At 40.1% G+C, this 26,091-nt stretch overlaps 1 protein-coding gene across 4 annotated transcripts in view; it reads left to right on the top strand.

The window, feature by feature from the left end:
* The window catches only part of tpd52l2b (tpd52 like 2b), a 25,996-nt gene extending 3,473 nt beyond the window's left edge, over positions 1–22,523 (top strand). The window contains exons 2-5 of one of the 4 annotated variants that reach the window (XM_020609214.1): positions 2,917–3,074; positions 4,729–4,877; positions 7,858–7,917; positions 22,421–22,487. In XM_020609214.1, the coding sequence (XP_020464870.1) occupies positions 2,917–3,074; positions 4,729–4,877; positions 7,858–7,917; positions 22,421–22,472 (419 nt within the window). In that variant the 3' untranslated portion in view covers positions 22,473–22,487. Of the gene's footprint in view, positions 1–2,916; positions 3,075–4,728; positions 4,878–7,857; positions 7,918–10,959; positions 11,039–21,675; positions 21,710–22,420 lie in introns of those variants that run through there. The other 3 variants (XM_020609215.1, XM_020609213.1, XM_020609216.1) reach the window with 3 other exon arrangements.
* Positions 22,524–26,091: the final 3,568 nt, after the last annotated feature.

Here is a 26,091-nt window from a genome sequence, read left to right as displayed (position 1 = left end):
GTCAGAATCCCTGGTCCCATTCATTCCGCTAAAACCGCCACGTTGCTTGTTATACTTATTGTTGTGAACGGGGGGAAAAAAATAAATGCTAACTTTATGTAGTTTACAGTGATGTCAAATGCACTCTGTATGAAATGGGTTGAATCCTTGTGGACTTGGAGGCTGAGACCAGCAGCATCTCTACAGCAGAGCAGGTATATGTCCAGCAGAAAGGACAGGATGGAGCCCCAGACAGCAGCCACTTTAACATAAAAGCATGCAGCCTCATTAAATTAAACCTTTAAATTGCTGAATGTGATAATATGCCCTTCTAAACTGTGATGTTCTGATCAGGGGGTTGTGAAATCATTACATCCTGACACAGGGTCACACTCCTAAAAAGGTTCAAATCCACTGTATTACAGTATACTGTGTAGCAGGCTGCAGATGTTCACTCAGTCGCATGTTATTGAATAGAGATGGTGGCAGTGCTGTGTTGGTTATCACAAAGTTTTCGGTTAAGTTGCACAGTCTCCTGTTGTGTAGGATATTCTTTTTAATCAATATCAGAAAATAAATCTTATGAATATAAAAACTCTCCCTAAAGCCATTGCACTGTTATGGTAATTGTAGTTTTACAGTAGAAAGATGGCATCATTAAGTACGTATCGGCAAATGCTCAAATGCAAGCACTCATAATGTACTTGATCTGAAAAAAGTGGCATCCCTACAAAATATGACAGAGGTCTAGTAAGTCTTAATCGTAGGAAGAGCATGTTTTTATAGTCATCCCCTTTTCATATGAGCCTGATGTCTTTTTAACCTCACTGTCAATATCATGAATATTCCTGGAGGGTGGAGCTGTCATATCTGGCCATCTTGTATGGAGTCTTGCTGAGACTCAAACACACAACATAATGATCATCTTGGAATGATCCAAACAATTGTGTGTTTCTCATAATGTTAGTTGTGTAGACATGGATACTGCACAATCAAGGAATTACAGGGAGCTCACTGTTGCATTCAGATCTTTCATGCATAACAATGTTCTGATTCTTAGATAACATGCTTGAAGTAAAATAATTCTAAACAACATTGCCTGTTCACTGGAAGTGGGTGTGTGTGTAAGCAATGTAAGGTGAGAGTTTAGCTTTCATAATGGGTTCACCCACTGAATAGTGTTTGAATGTTTGACTTGCACTGTTTCAGGCAGTGGCTCCTGCTTGTCTTGCTGTCCTTCTTACCAAGCTCCTGTAGCTGCTAAAATTATGCTGGTGTCCTCAGGCAATGCAGGGTGCACTTATTGTCATAGAAATGCTGACAGTGGCAGATCAGGCTGTTAACTATCTCTGGATAAATTCAAGTTTAGACTGACTGGATGTAGTTTGTTCTTTTAGTATTTTCATCCTGCTCTTTTGTAGTCATTATTTTTGGTGCTGGTTACTCTAGAATTCTTGTCTTTAGAAGTTAAAAGGTGTCATGGTTCTTGGACAGAGGGATCAAGTTACTCTTCCAGAGTACAGATCAACTCTTGGCTCCACTAATTGCCACTTTCTCTTCCTGTCGGCTTTATCTCCTGCTGGCAACACTAGCCTCTTCCCTGTGCTCTGTGTGTGTGTGTGTGTGTGTGTGTGTGTGTGTGTGTGTGTGTGTGTGTGTGTGTGTGTGAGTGTAATAGACACTGAGAGGGATCATTTGAGTAGACCAATCTTCGCTTTTAACACTTGAACTGGTCTAAGTGGGTATTTGTTTACCCATCTACTCTACTAATCTCTCCCCTTCATTCTCCCCATTAGCATTTCTTCTTACATGAGTCAGTGCACTAGCCCCCTTGCACAGGTGTCTGTGTGATATTAAACGGTGGCTCTCACAGAATGTTCTTAATTTGAATGAGGGGAAGACTGAATACATCGTTTTTAGCCCTGACTTTACTCACATCGTACCCGGCCTAGGAGCTTCAGCCCTTTTATTCACTCAAACTGTGAAAAACCTAGGAGTGTTATTTGATAGCAGCTTCAAATTTGACAAGCAGATTAGCCTTGTTGTCAAAATAAGCTTCTTTCAACTGAGGCTCTTAGCAAAGGTAAAGCCCTTTTTATGTTGAGTTGACCTAGAAAAATCCATCCATGCTTTCATTAGCTTACTACTTGACTACTGCAACGCCCTCTATATTGGAATTAACCAGTCTCTCCTCCGTAGGCTCCAATTAGTACAGAACGCGGCTGCTCACCTACTGTCAAATACTCCAAAGCATGCTCATATTACCCCTGTCCTTCAGTCTTTTCAATGGCTTCCGGTACAGTTTAGAATTGATTTTAAGGTTCTATTGTTCATGTTCAAGGCTGTTAATGGTCTTGCTGCAGCCTATTTGACTGATCTTTTAACCACTAATACCCCGGTCAGAGTGCTGTGTTCCTATGAGCGTTTGTCTATGGTTGTCCCACGGGCAAGGTACAAAAAGTGGGGTGATCGTTCTTATGCCCTATATGCCCCCGAGCTCTGGAATACCCTACCGCCTGAACTTTGGGCTATAAATGAGTTGAGTTAGTGGCCTTCAAGTCTAAATTAAAAGCACACTTATTCAGACTGGCTTTTGGCACTTAATTTATAGCAGTGGTGCTATACAGGTGCCTACAGGCTTTCTGATTTTATATTCTGTAATCTTATTCTGTTTGTACTTTGACACATTTTTATTATATAGGAGTTTTCTAGTTCCTTACAGACCTTGGTTTTAAATTTGTGTAATTTTAACTTGTTTTCCTTTTGGTTAGTTTATGTATCTTAAAATGTTCTGCTTTATTTTTATGTTTTAATGTGAAGCACTTTGAGCACTCTTGGGCGTTGTAAAGCGCTATATAAATAAATAAATGAGTCGCCTTGTTTTCTTCCCCCCTCCCTCACCTCTCCTTTTTGTCTGTCTGTTTGTCATCATTCCAGATATCAACCTGAACTCTCCTAACAAGGGTCTTGGTGTGGATCGTTCAGGCAACCTATCTGACGTGCCAGTGGAGGGAGCAGTGGGGAACTCTGCTGACCCTCTTCCACCAGGCCTGACGGAGGAAGAGGCTGAGGAGCTCCGCAATGAGCTCATAAAGGTAAGGCCTAGATGTTTCACTATCAGTGCGTGTTACGTGTAACTCAAAGCTAAAGCCCCATTTTTCCACCCCCTGGTAGCAGCTTGAGTCAACTCATCTTATTTGTTTTTCCATCGGTCAAATGTTGGGGATAATACCTGGTACTATTTTGGTATCACCTCCGTCGAGGTTCCAAGCAAGCTGAGGCAATACCAAACGGTGATGTGCAAACACTGCAGACTAGCAGTTGGTCATAGAAATCACATCTTCAACATGCAAGACGCCCTGGAACAAAGCATAATTTTTAAAAGCAACATTATTTAAGGCTAACCACTACTGTACTAACTAAAACCATCCACATACCAAGAATCCAGAACAGCATACTTTCGATGTCCTCCATTGTTATCCTGTCGGTTGCTGATGGTGTCACAGCAGTGTAATGTGGTGTCGCTATGACAACCAGATCCACTGAGAGGGGACCATCTACAGTGGAAAACCAAGCACCTGGTACCAAAAGCAAGTAGAGTTGAGTCAAGTCAAGTTGAGCCAGTACCAGGTGATGGAAAAGCAACCTTCATTAACACTGGTTCTCTCAGGCCTGAGGAAGACATGTTGGGTAGAATAAACTTAAAGGATAACATCAGTGATATTTTCTGTTTTTATTTTCTACAAATCATCAACGGTGACTAAAAACAGTGAATTTGGTGTACTCACTGCAGTGTCTGTGAACCTTGGTTTGTTCTCCAAAAACTATTAAAAACACACCAGTGAGCCACACCGCTGCACTAGGTCACATATTAATTCATCATGAAATATGAAGGGTATGTCTTATTTAAAAAGAGCTCCAGAGGCTGAGGATAGCCATTACCATTTACAGTCTCTGTAGTAAGAGAATCAACTGCACATGCATGTGATCTCTACTTTGTTTGCACTATGTTGTTACCTTTTTTATGCTATTATGTTGTGCTAACAGTGCAAGAAGCTAGTAGAGTTCACTTTGTGTATTTCATGAGGAGTAGATGCTAAGAGTGTGTACTCTTATTCTATTATGTGTTACTGCCTGACTTTCAAAGACGGACTTAAAATTATTTAATAATTGTTGGAAGATCCATACCTTCCTCTGTTTCATGTACGATTTTATCACAGCCTTTATTATACCCTTTATTTAACAATACATTTGGTTTGAATTCTTGTGGTTGATATAAGTCAGATTTTCTGCAATTTATCGACTAATTCTATGATAGGCTGTTGTGAATGGAAGTCTTCTGACTAATAATGGGAAAAGTGCAGCTGTAATTAATAACAAAGGGTGAGCACATTCAATTTGTTTAATCCTAAATATACATTGAGTAAGATTTCGTGTCCTCTCTCTAGTTGTACAGCCAGTCAACAGATGTCAGCAGTGTATGTGATTCTGTGAGTGAGAGCCATGGAACTGATCATAGATGAATAATCAAGAATAGTAAGAGTGAAGACATCTGCAAACATGGCTCAGAGTCAAGGGGATGATGTAAATTTTGATTCTAGAGTAGATGCACATTGTGTTTTGCAGAGGAATGTAAATATTGTTCTTCTTTTGAGGATATAGAAACAAAATATGCGAAGTCTGACATAGTAGAATGAGTGAAGAGGAAGCCCCATACTGATGTCTCTCTGTGGCTCTGTTGTGTGTCAGGTGGAGGAGGAGGTCAGCACTCTGCGTCAGGTTTTGTCAGCCAAAGAGAGGCATTGCGCAGAGCTGAAGAGGAAACTTGGCCATAGCCCCCTCGACGATCTCAAACAGAACTTCACTAAGAGCTGGCAGAATGTACAGACCTCCAACACGTATGTATTTCTTAGATTTTTATCCAGTGAAACAAGTCAATTTATATTTACTAGTATATTGAACAAACTTTCATTCTTTGCTAGTTGAGTGTTTAGGTACCTGTGAGAAGATGAATGCTTTGTAAGAAATCCCATTGAAGATAATAGAGCAGTGACAATGAAGGCTCATCTGATGTCAAAATGTTGTACTGTTTATAATACTTTGAAAAAGCATTTTGCAGCTTTGTAAAGTTACCAAGGCAACAATCATTTTGAGAAAGTAGATAGCACAAGTATCTGATTGACCAAAAGAGCGTGTTGCAGGATGATTTAATATTAGTTCAACTTTTTTTTGCTGGACAACCTTTCATTGTTTGTCTGATCACTCTTTGGCCCCATTAAAACAAATGAGGGTGCTGCATTAATTTGTTTAGTATAAATGTCATAGCTGTAGTTGTTAAATACACAACTATAATCATTGTGTTTTTTTCCCCCTCTTAGTCATAGTGATGACGTGCTGTATTTGTACAATGTACAATATGTAAAGATTAGATTGAACTTTATTGTCATTACCCATGTACAGGTACAAGGCAACGAAATGCAGTTTAGCATCTAACCAGAAGTGCAGTGTAAACCTAGGAGCAACAGAAATCCCTGGTATCATGTTTGGTTTTATAGAAAGACCTTAACAATGGGTGTATGTAAAGAGAATTGCCCCATATGAATACATCTTAAAGTTGTTTTAGCAAGATGCAAGAATAAACAAGGAAATGACATTTGGATTCATTCAGTTTAAGTCAGTTAGACATTTACCCCAGACGACCACAGTCCAGATGAATCAGCTGATCTGCTGACGATCTCTGATAGTAGCAGTGTTATCAGAAGGAGCCAGTCACAGAATGACTGTTGTTGGAGTGAGGCATTCAGCCTGAAGTGCGCTAGGTTATTTTCTTAAGCACTCTACATTATACAGGATGCTGGCACGCCTGTTAAACAGATGAAACGGAGTTGTCTTAACATCAGCAGAGGTGAAGGTGCTGAATTAGCAGGCACAATATCCATGTTTTTAAATATCCTGTGAATAGGACTGTTAATCCACATGGTCACAGAGCAGAAACAAATATTTATCTGCAGTTTTGCATCTTATAGTAACACTTCATTCTTTCTCAAACGTAGCAAGCTGGTCTGAAATGTGATTTGTTGCTTTACCATTATCACATTCTCCACCTAATTTTAGTCTCTAAAATGATAAGCTATGATAATTGAGCAGCTGCAGTTATTACCTCAGCAGGAGGTGTGACTAATCATAATGAGACAGCAAAGTTCTTGGTAGAATGATAGGGGGCGACTGCGCTTCAGTGGGTAGAGCAGTCCAAGCCCAACCAGAGGGTCGGAGGTTTGAATCTCAGTGCCTGCAGTCCACGTGTCGAAGTGTCCTTGGGCAAGACACTGAACCCCTAAGTTGTCCCCGATGGTTAGAGCCATCGGTTGAGTTGGCACCGCAGATGGCTGCCTCGGTTCTGTACTGGAAACAAATTCCTTGTGTGTAACATACTTGGCCAATAAAGGTGATTATCTTTATACTGCTGAAACTCAGTGATATGATAAAGATGATGACTGTGCTCTGTTGTAACTCCTTATGAAGCATGTAACAATCCAGGGATCAAAAGAGTTTAATATGCCTTATAAGTACTTATAGGTGTATTAGTACTTTTTAATATAAACTCTGACCTCATTTGTTGTCCGGTTTGTGCGCTCTCTGCAACATAACACTTTTCTGTACTCGGCCAGAGATTGTGTTTGAGATAAAAGAAGCATCATTTTGCAACACTGCAGGATGACAGTTAAGTTCTGTCGATCTCAGTTCAGTTGTGAACTGAACACGGTCTGTTTTCTCAACCTTAAATTTTTTTGTTTTGGTTCTTTTTAGCAACTCTCATGCAGCATAAATAGGTTCACTAAGTATTGAAGGGGCTCGGATTAAATTAGCAATTCACTACTGTAAAATGCCAAAATCCCTGCCTGAATTTCCAGCCCAAAATAATTTATAGACTGTGTCTTGTTTGAAAAGGGATGCGTTGATCAAACACAGTGCATTCCTGTCTTTTGTTAGGTCTCAAGTCCATTGTTTCAGAATTCTTTAATATAAATTATTCCTCAGTTTTACACAATGGATACATGTTTTCTCTTTATCTCTTTTGGACGCACACCTTTTTGTACCACTGGAAATAAAATGTGACCTTATTTAAAAAAAAAAAAGGAAAATCCAGCAGTTACCTGACAAAGGTTGTTGGCATTAGAAGTTGGCAATCTCAAAGCGTGTATATTTAAAGTACAGTTAACAGATATCAACTGGTCCAACTGGAAATAGATTGCTCAAATATCTTTAATATTATTAGAACATTAATTGTCATGTAAAAGCTTCTGTTACCATTGTATCACCATGAACAGTTTTGTACTTGACAGTCATGCATTTGTGGATTTTATACTGTGGCTGCTTTTGTTACTAGATGACACAAAGATTGTTTCAGAATGTCAGAGCAGATCTGAGATTTTTTTTCTATTTTGAGCAGCAGTGTTCCGTCCTTGATAAATCACCCTTTATGGTGAAGTTTGTGAATAGCGCTGCTCATCTATGCAGCACCAAATTTTAAACAGAAATTGATTTGTACCAATTTTATGGTGAATAAGATGCTAACTCTTTGCTCAGGGAACACAGGTTTAAAACATCCACTTCCTCAGGGTGCAACCTTGGTGAATGTATACATGAATCCACAGTCAGCATTTTGATCTTCACTAATGAAAGAGGAAAGTGTTTTTCCATTGACAGTCCCTTAATTATTTACATTATTCCAACTATCGTCGTAATGTAATTGGGGATAATAACTTCAGTGCAGAGATTCTTTGGGGACTTTGTAACCCTGGCTTCCTCTCTGAGCCAGCCTGCTCTGAGTGCTTGTTGAACCTCTACAGTGTAATACCTTTATGTCTCTGTTTCTAGCTATGTGAGAACCTCTGAGAAACTGGGCGAGTGGAATGAGAGAGTTACCAGTTCAGATCTGTGAGTCCATGCACTGTTTGCTGTTCACTGACTGGTGATATGTGGGTCCCTACAGTGTTTACTCTCTCACGCTCTGACTTTTACTCACTCCATCACTGTCAGTCCCTCTCTCTCTTCTCACCTTCTAGCCATGTTTGAGAAATGAGAGAACACTTAAATGAGTGTTTTCTGGCAGGAGGATATGCATTTATATGTAGTTTATTAGTTTTGCTCATGTTGAGTGAGATGCTGTAAAGGAACACAGTCAGATAAGTGTGCATGAATTTGCTGAACTTTACTGGAGAAAGTGAATAATTTTCTATTCAGGATATAATTTTCTATTGCATATATTTACTTCAGAAAGTATTCAGTGGCCTTCATATTGTGTTAGATAATTTTAAAAGGATAAAGTTGCCTTTTATACCTATCACTCAATAACCCATAATGTCAAAATGAAGGCATTTTCGCAAATGTCAAAAGTGGAAATCTCTAATTCCAAAAAGTATTCAGCCCATCAATTCAGTACTTTTGTAGACATCCCATTATCATTATTAGCAGTTACAGCTTCCGGTCTTCTGGAGGAAGTCTACAAGCTTTGCACGCCTGGATTTGGGCATTTTGTTCCATTCTCCCTGTCAGATCCTCTCATGCTCCATCAGATTGGATGGGAAGTGTCTGAACTGTCATCAGCAGGTCCCTCTACAGATGTTCTCTGGGGGTTAAGTCTGGGCTTTGGCTGGGCCCCTCAAAGACGGTCAGAGACTTGTTCTGAAGTCATTGTAGTGTTGGCTGTTTGTTCCGGTCATTGTTGTCCTGAAAAGGTGAACCCCCTCTGAGCAGGTTTTCTTCAAGAAAATCTCTGTATTTGGCTGTATTCATTCTTTTCCTGAATTTTGACCAGTCTCCCTGTGCCTGCTGCTGAGATGCACTCCCCACCATGTTTCACAGCAAGGATAGCATTAGCAGGTGATGAGCAGTGCCTGGTGTTCTCCAGGCAGTGCTTGGAGTTCAGTACAGAGAGTTCAGAGAAGCTTTTCCTCATGTCCTCAGACTCCTGTCATCTGCCTTTTATTCAAAGTGGCTTCTGTCCAGCCTCACTACAGTAAGTCGTGACTGATGGAGCGCTGCTGAGATGGCTGTCCTGAAACCCTGTTAGGGGGACTGTTGAGCTCTTGGTCTCCTGCCGGACCAAGGTCCTTCTTGCCACCTCTAACCAGAGTCCTACAGGTTCCAGACTTCCACCATTTCACAGTTATAAAGGCCCCTGTGCTCCTGGGACCATTCAGAGCTTTAGAAATGGTTTCATACCATTGTCCTTATCTGTACCTCACCACAGTTTTATCCCAGAGGTCTACAGAGAGTTCCTTGGACTTCATGGTTTGGTTTTTGTCCTGACATGCTCTTGAATTGTGGGACCTAATAAACACACTGTGTGTGTTTTTCTAAACTATGTCCTGTCACTTCAATTTGGCACAGGTGGGCTCCAGTCAAGTTCCAGACACACTGCAAAGAGAATTAAAGCAAACAGGATGCTCCTGTCTACAGTTTGGACAGTCTGAATACTTCTGTAAATGAGGGATATTCGGTTTTGATTTGGTTTTTGTTTGTAAATGAATTTCCAAAGATTTTTAAGTTGTTCATACGCGTTATTGGGCAATTTTATCCATTTTAAATGAAATCTGCAAACCAGTATGCCAGTGTATAACAAATGGAAGGGGACTGAATACTTTCTGAAGTCACTGCATGTAGCTAAACCTGTAGCACTGGAGTGGGATTTGGTGTGTCAGTCCTAACCACAGCTCTAAGAGTTATATCATTGACTCACCTGAGCCTTTGTTTGTCCACTGGCATGTGGCATGTGACTCACCTGTTAGTGTTCCATAATCGGGTTCAGTAATTTGGAGAAATGCTAGGATTTTGTAAATAGAAAGGAGTGCTGACAGAAATAGAAACACAGGGCTCAGATACTACCAGCCTCAGTCACTTGCCTTTAGTGTATTTATAAACATGCTAGTTGTTGTTTGTACTTCAGTTTTGTCTCTGACCCATATCACTATCATCCATTATTTATTTTTTATTACTTCCTCTCCCAGAGGTCAGGTGTTCCTTTTCCTCCATCCAGAAGTGATGACACCTGTCCTTCTCTCTGTTTCCTCTTATATTTTTAGCTTTACAGATGCTTCCTCCCTGCTTTTATTACCAGTGGCCACTGTCTGATTTGAGTTTGCTACACCAAAAGAAAACTGGAATGTTTTCTTAGCTGTGACATGAGGGGAAGAGAATGGGAGTTTCCCACAAGGAAGGACAGAATTAAAATGCTAGACTTTGTTATATTATAACAAGGCCACCCAATTGTTAATTAGGTTGTCTAGCAGCCTTTTTAGCATAGCGACACAATCATATTCTGTTGGATTAGTTTAGCTCAGGGGTGAGCAAACTGTTTGACTCGTGGGCCACAATGAGTTCTGACAGAGGTGCCGGGCCGGGAGCAGAAGGATGGAGTGTTTGTGTGAGCTAATATAAATGACGTGTAAAAGCCATTACATAAAATGTTTTGGCCTTTAACAGGTATTATTCTCCAAATGCATTTTTTTCATAACGCAGAGAATTAAACCTTCAGTTTCAGTGGGAACAGTGTTGTTGGTCTCCCTTTTTAGCCAGTGCATTAGTCTGGAGTTAGTTTTGTTGTGGCTATTCTCAGGATAGATCTGAGGCGTTGGTCAGTTAACATGGATCTGTGACTGGCTTTGTTGATGTTCATGACGCTGAACGTCTGCTCACACACATAGGTCGAGCCAAACAACGCCAGCATCTTCTGTGCCGTTCTCCAGAGGTTTGGAAAAGTCATTCAGTTTAAGAGAGTTGAACTTCCCTTTTAAAACGGAGTCAGACTGAAGATCAATTAGTTCCAATTGCAGCTCCTGTGGTGCTGTTTCAGGGTCTTGTGACAGGGGACAGGACACCAACTGAAGCGACTTGTCAATTTTTTAAAAACCAGAGAACCGACAGCAGATTTCTCCATACAGGTCGTCCAGTGATTTGCTGTATTTCTTTGCGTTTCAGGTGGCCTCTTTCTGCATGGCTAGTGTGGGAAAATGAGCAAAAGATTTGTTTGAAATTTGTCTAGAGAATAAAGTCAGCTTGGATTTGAAGGCTCTCACATTTGTGTACATGTCGTGCACAAACCGATATTTCCGCTGTATCTTCACATTCAGCTCATTCATGTGTGAAAAAATGTCCACAGCAAACGCAAAGTCACAAAGCTAGTTCTTGTCATTCAGCTCAGGAAATTTGTCGGATTTCCCCATTAACTCAAAAAATGTGCTAATTTCCTCTTGAGCTTTAACACTCGTTGAAACACTTTGCCCAAACTTAACCTGTGGACACTAGCGGTAAAGTAAGTCCTGGTGATCCGCATCGGTTTCCTCCAGGAACGTAATAAACTGACGGTGCTGAAGTCCCCTTGCTCCTATAAAGTTACCAAGTCTTACCACTGGATTCATGGCATGATTAAGCTGCAATACAGACTTGCACAGAGATTCCTGATGACTGATGCAGTGATCTACCATCTACTGGGGGAAACAGGCCCCTTCACTAATCCATGTGTGGCCATTTTAATTAACACAGCCAACTGGATCAACTGTAGAACATTCTGTGAAAGCTGCACTGAAAAATCGTTCCTTCAGATTAGCAGTAGGTCCTCTGAGTGAGATAATGCCCTTTTGCAGATCACAGATGAACAAATTAAAACTGCACCAAGTCAGCAAGGCAAATTAGCTTCATAATCAGAAGGGTTCATGTCTTGCATTAACAGAAAGGGAACTGATTTTTCTGTGTGTGTGTCTGATGTTTTTGTAAACTGTCCCAAGTTTTCCCAGAAATTAGTTTTTAGAATGGCTCTGTACTGCTGCTGAAAGAATTCAGTTGGCAAGAAAAACATTAAATCAGTGAGTTTTCTACCTGTTTCCACCAGGCTGCTGCCTTTGTCAGGTCTGTAGCAAAACAAATTTTCTATGTGGCTCTTTCTGAAAAGAACTGGATTGGCAAGCTCACTCAGATATAGTTTAACCTGACAGGGCGACGCCACTGATGCTGTTCTCTAGTTTTATACACAGACACACACCTACACAAACAGCAACAGGTGTACTGGTCTTAGTTTATAGTGTTTGTTCTGTTTTCCTACACAGACATGCATGTCATGCTCACACTCTTCTCACACAGTCTTGCTTTTCACTTGCACGTTCAGTCACGCAGCCAGAGTAATCAAAGATTATTGCACACATCTGACTAGAAATGTAAAAACAGAGGCAAGCAGGACATTTATTCTTAGCTTGGGCCTACACACTGTCAAGTGCAGTACAGGAAGTGTCTTTGTATCTCTTATCCACATGCATTTATGCATGTACCCAGGTTGCGTGTAGTGACCAGACGGGTGACTTGGACAGGAACAAGTTGGAGGAGAGGAAAGGAATGCAAGAGAGATGGAGGCAAATAGAAAGAGATGGTGTTTTGCTGAGTCACATGACGAGAGAGAGAGAGAGCGAGAGAGAGAGAAACACCTAACTGAACTAAAGAAAGAAATACATGGGTGATGAATTATCAATATGTTATCAGCACAAAGACTGTGTGAGTGTGGAGTGGGTGGAGAGAATCGGTCAGCTGTTGAACTCTGTGTAGTGTGCTTTTTGTATCAGTGACATTGTTTGCTGAAGCATTATACAAGAAAAAAATTAAGTAGAATTTCAGAATTCCACCACCTTCCCTATATCTATATGTAGGGTTGCAGCGGCATGAGATTTTCACAGTATGATGAGAACAGTCTCCGAAAATGTCACAGTTTGATGGTATTAATGCGGCAGGGCTTCTCAAACTCTGGACCCCGGTCCAGATGTGGATGGAGCAGTAAGTCAATCCGGACCCAGCCCACACCTCGTATTAGGAACACAATAATACATTCTTTGGTATTCTCATGTGAATTTTTTTTGTTTGCATTGGAGCAACACAAAAAAGCCAAATGTGACCCATTCCACACTGAACTCCAAAAATGGACTGGACAGAATTATTGACACCCTCAACTTAATATTTGGTAGCATATACTATTACATTAACAGTTTACAGTGGTGTGAAAAAGTGTTTGCCCCCTTACTGATTTCTTATCTTTTTGCATGTTTGTCACACTGTAATGTTTCAGATCGTCAAACAAATTTATATATTAGTCAAAGATAACACAAGTAAACACATCATGCAGTTTTTAAATGAAGGTTTTTATTATTAAGGGAAAACAAAATCCAAAACTATATAGCCCTGTGTGAACAAGTGTTTGCCCCCTAAACCTAATAACTGGTTGGGCCACCCTTAGCAGCAACAACTGCAATCAAGCGTTTTCGATAACTTGCCATGAGTCTTTTACAGCGCTGTGGAGGAATTTTGGCCCACTCATCTTTGCAGAATTGTTGTAAGTCAGCCACATTGGAGGGTTTTCGGGCATGAACTGCCTTTTTAAGGTCATGCCACAGCATCTCAATTGGATTCAGGTCAGGACTTTGACTAGGCCACTCCAAAGTCTTCATTTTGTTTTTCTTCAGCCATTCAGAAGTGGACTTGCTGGTGTGCTTTGGATCATTGTCCTGCTGCAGAACCCAAGTTCGCTTCAGCTTGAGGTCACAAACGGATGGCCGGACATTCTCCTTCAGGATATTTTGGTACACAGCAGAATTCATGGTTCCACTTATCACAGCATGTCTTCCAGGGCCTGAAGCAGCAAAACAGCCCCAGACCATCCCACTACCACCACCATATTTTACTGTTGGTATGATGTTCTTTTTCTGAAATGCGGTGTTACTTTTACGCCACACATAATGGGACACACACCTTCCAAAAAGTTCAACTTTTGTCTCGTCTGTCCACAGAGTATTATCCCAAAAGTCTTGGGGATCATCAAGATGTTTTCTGGCAAAACTGAGACGAGCCTTTATGTTCTTTTTGCTCAGCAGTGGTTTTCGTCTTGGAACTCTGCCATGCAAACCATTTTTGCCCAGTCTCTTTCTTATGGTGGAGTCATGAACACTCAGCTTAACTGAGGCAAGTGAGGCCTGCAGTTCTTTGGATGTTGTTGTGGGGTCTTTTGTGACCTCTTGGATGAGTTGTCGCTGCGCTCTTGGGGTAATTTTGGTCGGCTGGCCACTCCTGGGAAGGTTCTCCACTGTTCCATGTTTTCGCCATTTGTGGATAATGGCTCTCACTGTGGTTCGCTGCAGTCCCCAAGCTTTAGAAATGGCTTTATAACCTTTTCCGGACTGATAGAGCTCCATTATTCTCTTTCTCATTTGTTTTTGAATTTCTTTGGATCTCGGCATGATGTCTAGCTTTTGAGGATCTTTTGGTCTACTTCACTTTGTCAGGCAGGTCCTATTTAAGTGATTTCTTGATTGCGAACAGGTGTGGCAAGAGAAATTGAACTCAGGTGCGATAAACCAGTGTTTTGACAGGGGGGCAAACACTTGTTCACACAGGGATCTATAGTTTTGGATTTTGTTTTCCCTTAATAATAAAAACCTTCATTTAAAAACTGCATGATGTGTTTACTTGTGTTATCTTTGACTAATATATAAATTTGTTTGACGATCTGAAACATTACAGTGTGACAAACATGCAAAAAGATAAGAAATCAGTAAGGGGGCAAACACTTTTTCACACCACTGTATATCACTCATGCACTGATGTAACAGCAGGACCTAACTGTTGTAGCCGGTTGAGGTGGAGCTCTGCTGAACTATTTTGTATCCAAATGCAGCTACTGATTGTCTTCATTAGGCATCAATCTTATGATTATTTTCTCCTTTAATCAATTTGCTGCTTTGTAAAACAGTAGTTGGAAATGCTGTCACACTGCTCTAAACGATTATCAGAATAGTTGATAATTTACTGTAGGTGCATGATAGTGCAGCCAGACTGGTCCTGTCTGTACCTTCACGCATGTGCGTGCACACACACACACACACACACACACACACTCATAAGAGCTGGCAAAGTTTGTGTGGGCATTTCTGGGGTCAAGATCGGGATCGATGTGAGCCCTTTTGTAAGTCAGAGATTAGCGAACGAACAGACAATGTGGAAAATGATCTTAAAAGCGCATTTTATGACCGACGCTTAATCAGTTATAAACGGGACATACTTTGATCTGCATGGAGGGAGGGCGTTGTTCTCAAAGGTGTTTGTTTTTGGTAAGTAATCCTAAGCTTCTGATTTTAATTTTTTTTTTTTTTAAAGAAAAGTGCACATGCGTAGCATTTTTTTCCTTCAATACTATTAATAAGCAAATGTGCATGATATAACCATCAATTTTCATACCATGGTATACCGTCAAACTGCGATACTGCTGCAACCCTATGTGTATTTCACCCAACAAATATGTTCCCTCATTGTTGGGCAAATGGTTAAACTGTGCTTCATTCTCATAATACCTCCTTCTCAGACAGAGACAAAGAAAGGCTTTACACACAAACATCCAAATATAGCAGAGCCAAAAATTAAGTTCACACTGTGCTCACTACTCTGAAACAAACATGAGTTAAACAGTAAAGTGGTGTATAGGCAGTGTACTGTGACTGGCGTTTGTGTGGTCACTGTACTGTACATTAAGCAGCTTTGTGTTGCAAGTCTGTTTTGCGCTGTGTTGACACTAGATCATTTGTCAGTGTGAGCAGTCCTTTTCTTAGCTTTTCTATTGCAGTGGGTTTCTGTAGATACCACTCTTTTCTACCCGATTCTTTGTTAATCGTAAACGGGTTGCTTAAACCAAACCCCTCTACTATGTGTATTAAGGTGTAATCACACCGGCACCAGTCTGCTAATATTTACTGCATCTGTGAATAATTTTTGAATAAATGTTTGCTGTTTGTTTGACCCCCATCTGGAAAGGTCAGAGTTCCCCTTTGACATGAGAAGCTGATAAGTTGTGGTCACGTTACTCCTCTTACCTCTGAGTATATTAGTTCCATCTCCTCTTTGCCTCTGTCAGAGCTTGCAGCAGTTCAAGCATGCGTTTCCTGCTTCAAAGTGTTCTCCAGACAGCTCCAGCTCTGGTAGTCTTGCAGTACACGATTTATCTTTATTTAATTTCGGACAATATCGGTCAAAAAATACGCGGATGTACTGTGTTTGGAAATGTAGAACTTGTGTTACTGGTGTGTGCCACCACCCTCTGATCAGTATTTGTTTATTGCCCTTATCAGAACCTGCACATTAGGCGTTACTCCTTTTGTCAGGGTTGAAAATGATGCAGTGCTGTTGAAAAGGAGACTAGTGAGGCTGTACTCGTTTCCCAGAAGAAGGTCTTGATACCAAACTGCAAACATTTTTGTCATCATACATACATCATACGTCATAGACCATCTGCAGTCTTGTAATATCATGCTCAGTATGTCCTTATTTGTAGTCTTGACATCACAAGGCAGTTTTACTGGACTGATGGCAAACATGATCATATCTGTAGCCTTGATGTGGACCTGTGGATGTTTGCCAGAGCAAAGATCAGTGGTTACATTGGCCTATAATCATTTGGAGCACAACTTCTACTGGATTGGTGAGGCTGAGACCAAAATCTGTTTTTGAGAGAGAAAAAAAACATAGTATTTATCAACTAACATTTTTATATTGCCACATGATATAATCAAACATAGTTGATAAGGATTTCTACAATTTGGTTATTAACAAATTTGACTCATTTTACAGTTGAAATAAACACAGACAATGCTTGAGGTAATATAAACATTATTTTTGGCATTTCTGTACTGTTATTAATCAACTTGGCGCTGGTACCCTTAAATCTTTAAAGAAAAGTTAGATAAAGGTTGCTATTTAACAGAACACTATACAAAACATTTGTACTATGGATAGGTCTAGATTAGTGATGGGCTGATCCACTTTTTTATTTATTTATTTTTTTAGTTCAGGTCCAATATACAATGCAGATTCCAATACAAGAGCCCTTTCAATGCAATAAAACAACACTAATAAGCACAATATTAAATATGAGTAGTGAAGCATAAGTGCAACCAATAGATGGTCAGGGGCCAAGGACACACTCTTCTCCAACTTATTGCACATTTACAAATCTCCACTTTTGGGCTAGAAATAAACACGTAGCTTTGCTTTTGCAAGATTTCACATTTACCATTTAAAATGTAGCTAACGTTATGGCATGAAACTTTATTATTAATAAAAATCTCTCGCCTGTCTTTGTATTGAGGGTCCAGTAAAGTGGGAACAGAATAGAGGGGATCACCTTCAATGCTGCTCAGATTTGAGATCCAAATATCAGTTGTGAAGCTCATGGCTTCAACATCTAACTGCGCTGCTCACTGTGATGACACTGTTGTATAGTTCAGGGACAGCAGTCTCTGAAATGTTTTTTCTAGATGGCAGGTTGTACCTGGGCTCTAAATGCTTCAACAGGCTGCGAAATGTGACATTTTTCACTACCGACAGTAGTTGGTCATCGAGTTTAATGAAGTTGCGTGTAATCCCGTTAGCCTTTGGGTTGTCTGCTGGAAGTCTGTGCATTTCTGGAAAGCATGAGTAAAAGTCATTTTAGTCAAACCCGCAGCTCATGTTATTTGCTCACTAGGTTACAGACTGAAGTTTCTGCGGGTTTATGATAAGATATTGAATGGAATCTGGATCGGAGACGTGTCTCGTGCCATGTTAGATTACGGTGGGTTCATGGTTTAGCACAAGCTGTGGACATGAATAAAGATCGGTAAGTGGATCGGCCCTGTCTGTTCGATATCCGATGAGTGAATGATGTCAATATCTGACCTGATTTTGATATGGGATCAGATCGGGTCCATCTGTAGCCTAGATCTGACCAAACTGGACCTTGATTATATGGCAATTTAATGGTGCATATAAACTTTCCCAAACATTAATTTCAAAGTAATTCTGCTTTTTACATTTGGCATCTCAAATGTGCTTTGGGTTTTCTCTTGACTGCCTGCAAACCAGCTGAAAGTTGCATTTTTTTTTTCTTTTGAATATGATGAATCAATCTTCTGTGCTTCGGTGTTTTTAGTAGGATTTTCTTCTGTTTACCTGTCACGTAGCTACAGTCACTCAAATACGCAAATCTTGAAGCAGTTTACACTGCTCACTGTGTTGAGTAACACTCAGTTTAGGATCAAATCAAATTTTATTTGTATAGCACCAAATCACAACAAAAGTCATCTCAGGACACTTTACAAAGTAAGGTCTAGACCTTACTGTTATCAATATTATTACATAGGGAAAACCTGACAAATCCCCCTTGAGCAGCACTTGGCGACAGTGGGGAGGAAAAACTCCCTTTAACGAAAGAAACCTCTGACAGACCCCGGCTCTTGGTGGGCGGCCTTCTGCCTCGACCGGTTGGGGTGAGTGGATAGAGGAGAGACAAAAAAAAAAGCAACAAGACACAACAAACAATCAAACACTGGTCAGGTTGATGTGGCCGGTGACTGCTCAGAGACGTAGAGCTCCAAAGTCGGGACTACCTGCAGAAAGGTACTTAGAGAGACAGAGGACACACTACAGGAGAGAGGAGACACACAGTTAGTGATGTGTAATGGTGGCATATAGATGCATAGAGAGAGGAGAGGAGAGAAACTCAGAGCATCATGGGGCCCCCCAGCAGCCTAGGCCTATAGCACCATAACTAAGGGAAGGCTCAGGGTCACCTGATCCAGCCCTAACTATAAGCTTTATCAAAAAGGAAAGTCTTAAGTCTACTCTTAAAGGTACAAAGGGTGTCCGCCTCCCAAACTGAGACTGGGAGTTGGTTCCATAGGAGAGGAGCTTGATAGCTAAAGGCTCTGCCTCCTTTTCTACTTCTGTGGACTCTAGGAACCACAAGTAAACCTGCACTCTGAGAGCGAAGTGCTCTGTTAGGATGATAAGGCTCTACGAGGTCTTTAAGATACGATGGAGCCTTGTCATTAAGGGCTTTGTATGTTAGGAGAAGGATTTTGAATTCTATTCTGAATTTTACAGGGAGCCAGTGGAGAGAAGCTAATATGGGAGAGATATGATCTCTCTTGCTAGTTCCTGTCAGTACTCTGGCTGCAGCATTTTGGAGTAACTGGAGGCTTTTTAGGGAACTATTGGGACATCCTAATAGTAAAGAGTTACAGTAGTCCAGCCTGGAAGTAACAAATGCATGGACCAGTGTTTCAGCATCACTTTGAGACAGGATGCTCCTGATTTAAGCAATATTGTGCAGGTGAAAGAAGGCAGTTCTACAGAATTGGTTTGTGTGATTTAAAGGACGTATCCTGATCAAAAATGACTTCAAGGTTCCTCACAGTTGTACTGGAGGCAAGAGCTATGTCATCTAAAGTAACTATATGGTTAGACAGCAGATTTCTAAGGTTTTCAGGCCCAAGCACAATGACTTCAGTTTTGTCAGAGTTTAGAAGTGAGAAGTTACAGGTCATCCACGCCTTTGTCTTTAAGACATGATTGAAGTTTGGCCAATTGATCAGATTCATCTGGGTTCATAGATAAAAATAACTGAGTTTTATCTGAATCTGAACCAACTTAGTGCAGTTCCTTTAATCCCAATAACATGTTCAAGGCTCTGCAGTAAGATGCTGTGATCAGTGGTGTCAAAAGCAGCACTGAGATCTAAGAGGACAAGTATGGAGACAAGTCCTTTGTCTGAGGTTAGGAGAAGATCATTAGTGACTTTCACCTATGCGGTTTCTGTACTATGATGGACTCTAAAACCTGACTGAAAATCCTCAAACAAATCATTCTTGTGCAAATGGTCAAATAACTGCTTTGCAACAGCTTTTTTCCAGAATTTTAGAAATAAACAGGAGATTGGATATTGGTCTATAATTAGCTAGGACACCTGGGTCAAGAGTAGGCTTCTTGAGTAGAGGTTTAATTACAGGAACCTTAAAAGCCTGCAGAACATAGCCTGTTAATAGAGGCTATGTGGCTCTTTGTCAGCCTGGCTGCAGTGCTGAAAAGAAACCTGGGGTTATTCTTATTTTTGTCTGTCAGTGATGAATAATATGCTGTTCTGGCACTACGAAGGGCTTTTTATATGTTATTAAACTATCTTTCCAGGCTATGAAAAACTCTTCTGACTCAGTGGAGCGTCACCTCCTTTCCAGTTTTTTGTGGTGCCTGCTTTAGGGAGCAGAGCTGCGAGCTGTACCATGGGGCCTCTGTTTCACTGCCTTCTTTTTCAGAAGGGCAACAGTATCAAGTGTATTGCGCAGGGAGGCTGCAGCACAATCATGATCAGGGGTCTTATGACCACCAGTGCTCAAACATTAAAGAATCAAAGCGTCCACCAGATGAATCTGTCATGTTGTGCTGGCTGTGCTTTCTTATCAGCTTTGTTATTGTTTTACAAAGCAGTCAGCACAAACACACTTCCTGTCTTTTTTTTAGACACTGCACAGGGCTCGAGTCAGGACTGTGTGTATATTTTTCAATGCTTTGTTCCTAAACATAAATGGGCTGTGCTGTCTTGTTTGATATATTAACCTTTTTGTGTTGGAGCATTACTATGGGACTTTTTGTACACTAAGGCATCATCTTTATCTTTTCCACTAACACTGTGTTGCTATGTCACTTTGCCTTTACACCTTCCTGTAGAGTTAAACTGTTGATCACAGAGAAGTAGACACAAAACTAGCTGAACACTTATGGTATTTATACAAGAGGATCTGCTGGGAAATCACTGCCTATTACAATATCAGCAAATACTGGTATTTGTTTGGATTAAGCAGGTCTTATTTTGTAACTCAGGGAGAATGAGGAAAGGTAGTCTATAACTTACAATATGCTATTTTTGCATTTGAGATACACTGAAAGTCATATCAGCCCTTACATGTTAGTGGTATCTGTGTCATAATACAGCTTTGTAAAGGGCCATAAAGCCGTAATGGGCAGAATTTCCCTTAGTACAGTGCGTTCTCTGCATCTTTCCATCCAACAGCAATAACTACAGTGTTGTAACCTACCGGAAACAGTTGTGTGATGACAGTAACACATTACTTTGAGACGTGTTGGCCCCAGCATCAGACATGTTATGGGCTTGTGACCTCCTCAAAACCCTTTGTCACCAGTTGCATATGTTTACCGGTTGTGATCAAACTAGAGAGGTTTTCTTTTCATGTTTTATTGGAATGTTTGTCAGAATCCACTTCCAGAAGAATTCATGACTGAGCAATTTCAATAATAAAAAAAAAAAAACGGTAAAAAAAAAAAATTGAGAGAAAGCATAACTGTGTTTTGTGGGTTTTTTTTTTTTGCATTTGTCTTCTATTAATCATTGTACAAGATCTTAGATTTATGGTGCAACTTCGTGTGGAGGTCCTGATCAACAGGTTGAGAACCATTGACTTAGAATATATATTTAACTGATGATGATTGTGAAATCACAGGACAGAAACGTCTAATTTGAAATTCGTTAATCAGTGTGTAACAGATGTTGACCTGATGCCATGTTACCCTATGTAAGTTTTTTTGCTTCCTCAAAATTGTCTGACAACTATTTTTCCACAGAGTTGGAGCAGAGCAGCATTCATCTATTTCAGGATCAGAATACACTATGTAATCAACAACCACATAGACCACATTTAATACATTGTTTTAAATTTGTGCCTTTTACACACTTTGACTAGAAGTGACCCTCATCAGATTTTTGTGTGTGTTTTGTGACACAGATCTGGTCTTTTCACAGATGTACAAACAAACCAATTATTTTTTTCTTCCCCTAATTAGATCTGGTCCACTTCCATAAGTGATCAAGTCAATTCATATCTGATCTCTGACCATGTGACCGCTGTCGGGGGAGGGTCAGATTTGGATTTTTTTTGTTTTTTTTTTTTTTTTTTTTTTTTTTTTTTTTTTTTTTTTGAATGTCTCTCTCTTCTGCATATGTCATCTGTCGTCATCATTCAGTGGCAGCTCCTTTCAAACCAATAAAAATGAACACGGAGGAGAGCGACAACAGTGATGGGGGTCAATGGAGAGATGAGGACCTTTCACATTTGCTGGACATTTATGGAAAAGCTTCTGATAACCTAAAACTGGAAAGAACATATTGTAACCGAGCAGTTTGTGAGGATATAGTGCACAAATGATGTTGTTATTCTAGTATGTGAATGGCTCACATTTGAGTTGAATCTTCATGTGTGGCCAAACGCATGTCACTTATAAACATGAGTGTGCACCATCAACACAAACAATCAGATTTGACAACACTGAGGCCTGTAATGTTAACATAGTCAGTTTATCTGTACACTGCTTGTGAAGAAGAGCCTTTGCCAGACTTTGTCTCTTTGAATGTCAAAGCCTTTAAGATCAACTGCATGTCCACCAAAACTATCAAAATCAGTTGGTAAAATATTGGTGCAGTAATGGGAATTTACACATCTGTAGGGCCTGTGACTACACTGAGCTCTACTGTACTGTATTGTACGTGTGTTTCTTCCCCTGTGTCATAATCCTGCTGTTGTGTCTTCAGATATCAGTCTGCCTCAGCCACTTTGGATGACATTACCAACTCTGAAGTGTGAGTTGACCCCTTTCTCTTTTGTGTTCTTGTTTTGTTTATGTACATGAGCTAAGGTTTCTTTTAAGTTTGGTTTTCCTCTTGGGAACTTGTTCTCTTATTTTCATTGTCCATGGCCTTTCCTCTGTTTTTTTTTCTTGCTTCTGTAATGGTGAGGATGTTGCACTAGATTGCTATTGGATTTATTAGATTGCATTTTATGGGTAATCACCCTAACATGATTAAAAGACAAGTTAACTTAATTGCATCCCCCTCAAGAAAAGAAAGGCAAGGACAGCTGACATGACTGTGTCAGTGCAGTGTCCTCTTGGGCTTTAAGCAAAGCCACCGATGGCATCCGCACACTGTCCAAATGTACTTGGAGGCTAAACATCCTCTTCAAAGCCGTTATCTCCTCTCATCACATAACAGATTTTTACTTTGTCTTAGAAAATGGTAACACACTAAGTTTCCCCCCAGTGTAGTCTCTTTTTAAATATAATGCTTTTTAATATTAGGATTTCTTTACTATTCTCTGTGGAGTCTGCATGTTCTCCCTGTTCCTGCGTGGGTTCTCTCCTGCTACTCCGGCCTCCCACAATCCAAATACATGCAGCTTAGGTTGGCTGATGACTCTAAATTGCCTGTCAGAGTGAGTGTGGGCGTGTGTGGTTTGTCTACATGTCAGCCCTGTGATAGACTGGCGACCTATCCAGGGTGGACCCCACCTCTCACCCAATGTCAGCTGGGATTGGCTCCAGACCCCCCCACAACCCTTGTTAGGATAAGAGGTGTAGATAAAATTGATGAATGGAATTCTTTGCTACTAGAGACGGTATTCAAACTCTAAACTAAAAATTAAAACTAAAAACAAAATGGAGCCCTGATCCCTCCAACAAATGTTTTGACATTACATGTTCATCAGAATAGCAAAACATTTGCCAAAGGGGACCAAAAACCAGGGCTGCATTTAGCTTTTTATTTATTTATTTTTTTTTTTAAGAGTTAGAATACAGTCTAGTAGTAACGAAATCCTAATATTAAAATACATTATATTTTAAAGAGACTGGAAAAACAAAGTGAAAACAAACACTGGTTCCTGTAAAAGGAAAACAGTTTTGTGTTCATTGTTAATATAGAGTCTGGATCCTTGAGATTAAATAATAAAATTGTATGAACTCCAGTTAGCAGTGTAGGAGGTCAGCCATGTCGATGGATGCTGTCGTGTGCTTTGGTACTCAGCCACAACAGAATTGTACTGGCTGTAAACCATCTGCTGCTAAGACTTAATGTGTGTTTGTGTGGCCCAGTTGATCATTTTGGCTTCTCTGTGTGTGTGTGTGTGTGTGTGTGTGTGTGTGTGTGTATGTGTATGTACAAGTAGCCAGTGTGGATCTGTATGTTTCTGCTTGTAGATTGATTTAGGCAGTTGGGATGTATTTATCAAATTCAATGAATTGACAAATGAAAGGAAATGCCTGAATAAATGGTGCCTCCATCCCTATGGCATGAGGGGTCACTGAATGGTTTGATGAGGATGATAATGATGTGAATCAGATGCTGTGGCTTTCAGTCACCAGATCTCAACCCAGGTGAACACCAGTGGGCATGTCAGAGTAAACGGGAGGTAAAACAGGAATGTACTAAAACCCAAAGAGGGCACACAGCAGCATCACTGATGTACTGTATTTCATTTTGAATGAAAACAAGCCATACACATAAAACTTAGATTTTTGATAAGTCTTGGTCATATTTGGAACCTGCTTAAGGTGAAAGTCAGTGCACTGTCATCAGTTTTAAATTCTGTTTGACTGATCTTCTGGTTTAGTTTCCTAGACAACCCAATATACCAGCAAACTTAACAAATATCCCTCTTCCTTTAAACATATTATTAATGGTTAATACACTCATGCCTGGTAATTTTAACCCAGTGCATCTGAATTTGAGATTGGAATATCTAAATGGTGAGTTTTCTGGGTTTACCTTTAGAAGCGTTTGGCAGCTACCCACTGGAATGTTTGTGATCAGAGCTGAACAAACTGCAGTTCACCACACTCGGCCTGGTACACAAAACCACTGCATTAATAAAAGTTTGCTCCTGATCTATTTACTGGGCTTGTTTACAGTAGTTTGAGCTCAACGGTATGATAAACTGTTATTTTTCTAGGTTAATTGTTGCATATTTTATGCATATGTACTTTTAATGTTCTTGTCAGTGGCAAAAATTGAAGTTAGTTTTGAGCTGTTTATTAGAATTAGTATTGTATAGTATTTAACATTAGAAAGCAGTCAGGACGTTGATAGACAACAATGTTGTTGTGACACAGGCTTGATAAAGATGTCAGCATCCTTGAATGAACTTCTAAGGACACAAATAATACTGCACCCTTTAAGAAATACACACAGTTTAAACTTTTCTCACAGGCTCATTTGTTCACTCTTCATACTTCACTTTTCACAGCGATGACAGAATGTGACACTTAATTGGTTGATTTGTCAACAAACAGGAATTTAATAAGCAAATATTCTGATAATTATTTCTTAAAGTTTTGATTGTTCCAGCTTCTGAAATGTGAATATTGTTTGATTTTCTTTATTATTGTAATTTAAATGTCTGGGTTTTGAGCCATTGGTTTGACAAAACAGTCATTTGGGCTCACCTTTTTCTGACATTTTGTGAACGATTCGGTACTAGAGTTGCAGCCCTGTCTGAGTGTGTGCCAGTATTCTCATTTGTATGATTTGTTGCCTCATTATTTATTGACTGTCCGGTCTGTCTTCGATGACAGGCTTTTGTTTAACATGTAAAACACTATGATAGTTGCATCTTCCTAGTGGGAAGTGGGAATAAAAAATACTGTTTGTATTGTGATACTTAATGGATAACACCCTAAATGCCATCTTGAGCTTTTGAGTTTGCCGTTATACACTCTTCCTCTGAACTGAAACAGTGGGACATGCTGAATCATGCCTAGTCATGGGTTTCACTCAAGGGTCTTTCAGAAGGAAAAGCTGCTGACATGATCTCATCTCAGATACAGCAGATGCTGTAAAAAAGGAGTATCTCTTCAGATTTTTTTGTAAAGTACCATGAGTTGTCAAATTTGTAGTGGGAATCACACATGCTGCTACACTTTAAAAAAAGCAAAGTAAACAGAGAAGCAGGAAGCTGGTGGCTATTTCTTTGCCCAACCTTTTGGCATTTGGTTACTGTGACCTATGTTTTGCTGCTGTCTGACTACTACTGTGTCAATACTAACCACTGGGGTGGTAATTACTACACTTTGTCAATTGTGGAGTGGCCCAGTAACTTTAATCACTGTTGTTTTGTTTGTGCTCCTTGTGGTCAAATGGTGTAGTCGACTTCTCTTTTTTTACCCTCCTGTTCCTCCCCTTGCCCATCCATCGGCCTTGTTTTTCTTCGTTCTGTCCGTGCATCCATTTTTTTTTTGTTTTGTTTTTACTGTCGGACATCTTTTCTTTATTCTATTCATCTTCCCTTCCTCTTTCATTCGTTGTCTATTCTCTCATTCTCATCATATTTTCATTCCACCTCAACCATCTGTCCATCCCTCTTCTTTTCTCCATTGTCCTCTTTTCATTTCCCTGCTCCCACCTGTCTTCCCTCCCTTTATCCCTCTCAC

Source organism: Monopterus albus, unplaced genomic scaffold, assembly GCF_001952655.1.
Source record: "Monopterus albus unplaced genomic scaffold, M_albus_1.0 scaffold98.1, whole genome shotgun sequence".
Classification (NCBI taxonomy): domain Eukaryota; kingdom Metazoa; phylum Chordata; class Actinopteri; order Synbranchiformes; family Synbranchidae; genus Monopterus; species Monopterus albus.
This window is presented reverse-complemented; position numbering and strand designations above follow the sequence as displayed.